The sequence below is a fragment of the Papaver somniferum genome, chromosome 2 (assembly GCF_003573695.1).
Source record: "Papaver somniferum cultivar HN1 chromosome 2, ASM357369v1, whole genome shotgun sequence".
Classification (NCBI taxonomy): Eukaryota; Viridiplantae; Streptophyta; class Magnoliopsida; order Ranunculales; family Papaveraceae; genus Papaver; species Papaver somniferum.
The window spans coordinates 164,485,568-164,490,460 of record NC_039359.1 but is presented as its reverse complement, the minus strand read 5'-3'; the positions used below and the strand labels follow the sequence as shown (position 1 = coordinate 164,490,460).

Here is a 4,893-nt window from a genome sequence, read left to right as displayed (position 1 = left end):
CCCAATTAAGAAACTGGCCTATTTTTTTGAAACTTTTATTTATAGAGGGAGTAAGATATAAGCAGATTGAAAACTAGAACATGATATGAAACTGCTGGATTATCATTCTTCATATCTACTGGAAGCCTATCAGAAAATAAGAACTTAAAAAATAAAGAGGCGGTGAAGATGCGGTTGTCCATTCTTTGTTCTGGCGAGTTTTCCTTGCTAATTTTGCCGAACTATCTGCCACCTTGAGATCGATTGACCATATCGAGATATTTTTGTGTTATGTATGTCTTGAAAATACTTCCACACATAATAGGAACAGGTAAGGAAATAGTGAGTCTCTTTCCGTAATTCCTCTAGAAGGTTTAAAGGAGTTACCATATAAAAAGCAACTCCACTGCAATTGTGATACACAATTGGCCCTTCCAAGACCAACCTGTTGTTGTTGCTGGATGAAGAATGCCTGAAGTACATAGACTTCTTTTCATATCAATCAGTCGGAGGAAAATAAATTTTCTTATACAAGTCAAATGGGCCCTAATCGTACAAAAGTGGTCCTTCTACCACTCGGTCAGCCGTGCTTCATCAATTTTACGTTCTCCCGACGATGCTCTATCATCCTGTAAGCACTTACATCAACTATTGCTCCTCAGACGATTAGTTAACATCATTGGATCCCTAAATCGGATCAGACTATCTGGTAAAAACCTGACGGCTAAGTTCAATTTACCCATCAACTATATCGTATATTTGTTTGAGGGTTTAGACGATTTGCTTCATTGAGCACTTGCCTACTCCACCACTTTTCATTTTAACTTGTAAAGCGTTTTTTACCCATCAACACCCTCCTCTGAGGTCAACCTATCTTTTCTTTTTGTGACCATTTTCTGTTTAGGCTCGTCTTGTACGATTTTGATTTTCAAGCCTAAAAAAATACTTCTACATTACATTGTTTACCCTAGAACCAAATTTTAAGAAGTACATTGTTTGACCTGGAACCAAATTTCAGGTACAAACAGTACTTAACCACGTTAATGGTTAGTATTTCTAGTAGATAAAGTAGTTACCCCTCCATTCCACAAAAGTCTATCTTTCATCGTATTTGTTTCCCCTGAAAATAACAAAATTAGGGAAGTGTAAGACTAAAAGTCAGTGTTTGCTTTTACAGTTAGATTGGATGTGGTACCTTGTACATGATAATACACATCTAGCTTTTCGACACTACTTAGTAGTTTAGAATGACCACTAAAAAACAAGCAACATATTTTTTTGCTTCCAACTTTCTGGTATCCAAACACTACTTAGTAGTTGGATTATCCAAGGACCCAGAGGTTTGAGGTTAAACAACAAAACTAACTTCACTATCGATAAACAGAAAGTGTACATACCAAACACAGAATAAAAATTAGTGGCTTCATAAACTAGCTAGCACAACAACTAAACGAGACTTGAAACAGTTATACGATCTTCTCTGATTGTGCTATGGTGAACACCCATTTTTACAAGAAAGTAGACTTAATTATTGACGTTGAAACACATGTATACTTATCTTCTCTAATCTAAGGTAACAACAAATGACAAACAATATATCAGAATCAACTCAAGAACACGGTTATCATTTCACATACAAAATTATCAACGCGGAGGAGAGCTTATTAATCTTCTCTAAGTAACAACGAATGTCATAGCTATCACAGCTACCTTGGATTTCAAAAACATTCAAACCTTTGTCTTGTCTGTTTGGTTCAGGACTTCAAACAACCAGTCTTTCATATTCAATTATCAGTCATAATCAGGAGCAAAAGCTACCTGTTATCTCTAATCACCTTCCTGCATGTTATCTTTATTAATGTCTTCGGGGGGAAGAGATAAGAACTGAAATATCTTTTGGAGCTGCGCAGCGTCAACTCTGAACTTTTCTGCGATCTGATTGATATCCATGTGTCCATTATGATCTTCAGCCTTGCCTTGATGTAGTTGTAGTATGTAACGCATTTGGTTTACATTTAAGGTTCCTGGGGGAACAGCTTTCTCCTCGAAGCGCCCAGAATCTAACGTTGTATTCCGCAGCTTTGGCATGGGTCTATTATACTTTTCCACAACAAATGCCTGCATCACAATAATCAGAAATGCACCAAAACCATTGGAAATTGTGTATATAACAATCTCTAGTTCACAGAGACTAAGTGCTATGAGAAATAAATATAGCATGTGTTTGTGAAGTTTCTTTTCCAGCAACTCCGTTCCACTGGAAACACTTTTTCATTCTACAATTTGATGTTTAAGAACTTCCACATGCATCTCTGTCAGTTTGATAGCTCTAACAGAAAATCTTGATAATGGTTTAGTTCAAGCTATGGCATGAAGACAAACAATGTTATAATTTTTTTTGAAGGGAAAACAATGTTAGGATACAAACAATGTTATAATAGATGAGCAAATATAAACAAAAACCATTCCAGCGGAATTCTAAATCCAAAACAACTACTCTACCTCTACAAAGTTCATAGACCCGAATTAACCAAACCAAATTCTTTTAATCATTACAGACAGAAGAACAGGCTTAATGTGCTTCAAGGATAAGACATTCATACGACAAGGCCCCCAATCCCAACACCTTGCCAACTAAGACACAAAGGGAAAGTGTTTTACTGCCAACAAATGAGTTTGAACATAACGAATATCCATTAGAACACATCTTTTGGTTGTTGATATTAAACATTTCAATCTTCTAAGCAAGTCCGTCAATAGAACTCCATACACTGCTGTTTTAGTTTTTATATCCTAATTATGCCTATTGACCACAACAACAAAAAAACAACCTAGAGGAGCAGGTATCAATTGAAAAAAAATAAAGTGATTAATCACTAAACACAAATACCCATACATTGCAACATAAGTATACTCATCTCTCAAAGAAATATTGAAGAAACTGAATATCATACACACCTCTCCCATTTCAAGCTTCCCTCCAGGTTTAGACTTTATTCTACCCACCATCTGACTAAGCATAGCATCATATCCTGAATCTTTTTCCTCTTCAAGTATATTCTCATTATTCATCCTTGACTCACCTACTGAAAAGAAATCAATTTATTGCTCAAATTTCTTACACAATTTAGTCTATAAAAATTCCAATCATTTCAGTTTTGGAAGTTAATTCTCTTGACATTCGATAACGAATACATTTATACAGCAGAAACTAACCAGAATCATGATCAACTGTTTCACCCTTGTTAGATATGACTTTGTCTTCAATTGGAACAGAAATTGAAGGTTTTTCAACATTCTTGATTTGTGAAGAAACAGATGGTGCTGATGCTTCTAAAGAACTACTTCGGATTTTACCTGTGGATCTTCTCAATGCTTGCCCCATCGATTATTGTTATAATTTACTTGTTTTTCTGCATTCTCAAAATTAGGGTTTGCTTGGAGCACAGATGGTACTGAGAGCGAACAACTCTATGAAACAGACCTTTGTTTGTTTCGGATTTTGGGAAGCAATGAGTTTCTCATCAAAGACTTGATGATTTATGATTTAAGCACGACACGTGGAAATAAAATTAGTTTGAGAGTTTTCTCGGGACTAAGATAATAGTACGATACAGGTGTCGTGTTTTATAAAGGGGAATAATGGAGATATATGATACACCTTTGAGTAGCAAAGTTTACGACAAATATATGAGACGCGTGGATAGTACAAGATCGACACATGCCTACCGGGTACAGGGGCTTACGCTTTCGGAGGGGAATATATAATAAGAGAATTCGGAGGGGATTATATAATAAGAGAATTATTTGATTTGATTTGATTTTTATTTTTTTGTGTGGGAATTATATAATTACCTTCAATTCTGAAGTGCTTCACAAATATACTTGTCCTACAATAAAAATATCCCTCTTCATCCAAAGCCCATCAGGGATCCATTAACCATTTATGTTCTTTCCATATTTACCCTTTCTCTTCTAAACTAGATCGAATCACTTCCATTCCAAATCTCAAATCGTATTTCTGAAGGGAATTATATAATTGCCCTCAATTCTGAAGGGATTCAAAAATACCCTTGTCCTACAATAAAAATGGGGGAAAATATTTCTAGCCCAATTTTACTTTTTTGTATATCACAAACCCATCAATAAGATTACATATATTACGAACCCATAATTAGTTATAACAAGAATTTATTACACAAATAACCTTTTACTTACTTTAAATTAATTAAATCTAGACAAATATTATTTTTTCCTAAAAAACAGTTAAAATTAATGTGGTAAACTATAATTCCTAAAGAATTTCCCTAAAATTCTACCTCCTTAATTTTAGTCGTGATTGTATCTTTAGTTAAATGTAATCCCGTAATTCACTCCCCTTAATTAACTCCCGTAAAAAAAACTAGCATCAGTAACTCCCTTAAAATCCTCTCATAAATCATTCTTTAAAAAAAAAAACTCAAATATCACGAGTACATTGGAAAAACTCCTATTATCACTCTTAAAATAATTCCAATTATCACGGAATGAAAATGGGAAGAATTATGGTTTTCACAAAACGGTAAAAAAAAATAGTCCGCGAGTTACAACACCAAAAGTGTCACTATCCATGCACAAAAACTTCAACAAAACAAATTGTTTACAAAAACTTCATTTAACATAAACTGTCTATATTACCCTTCTAGTTTAAATCACCCCAATAAAAACAAAAATCAACCCCACCTTTAATTTTTATTATATTATCACCACCAACAACAACACACCACCAGCAATACCGCCGACCACCACCACCACCACCACAGCCGCCAACCACCAACGCGCCACCACCACCATCGCAGCCCACCACAACCGCTAACCACCACCGCGCCACCACCACATGCGCCGCAAACCACCACTTCCGCCGCCAACAACCAC

The 4,893-nt window shown here is 35.4% G+C and overlaps 1 protein-coding gene across 2 annotated transcripts; it reads right to left on the bottom strand.

The window, feature by feature from the left end:
• Nucleotides 1-1,384: 1,384 nt before the first annotated feature.
• On the bottom strand, nucleotides 1,385-3,453 carry LOC113349649. 2 transcript variants are annotated; one of them, XM_026593655.1, is made up of 3 exons: nucleotides 3,196-3,453; nucleotides 2,938-3,062; nucleotides 1,385-2,097 (listed from the first exon to the last, which is right to left on the bottom strand). In XM_026593655.1, the coding sequence occupies exons 1-3, from the start codon at nucleotides 3,362-3,364 to the stop codon at nucleotides 1,807-1,809; spliced, it is 585 nt and encodes a 194-aa protein (XP_026449440.1). In that variant the 5' UTR covers nucleotides 3,365-3,453; the 3' UTR covers nucleotides 1,385-1,806. The 2 variants fall into 2 exon arrangements, with proteins under 2 accessions (XP_026449440.1, XP_026449439.1); XM_026593654.1 differs by having other exon boundaries at nucleotides 2,938-3,065; nucleotides 3,196-3,452.
• Between the last annotated feature and the right edge of the window lie 1,440 nt (nucleotides 3,454-4,893).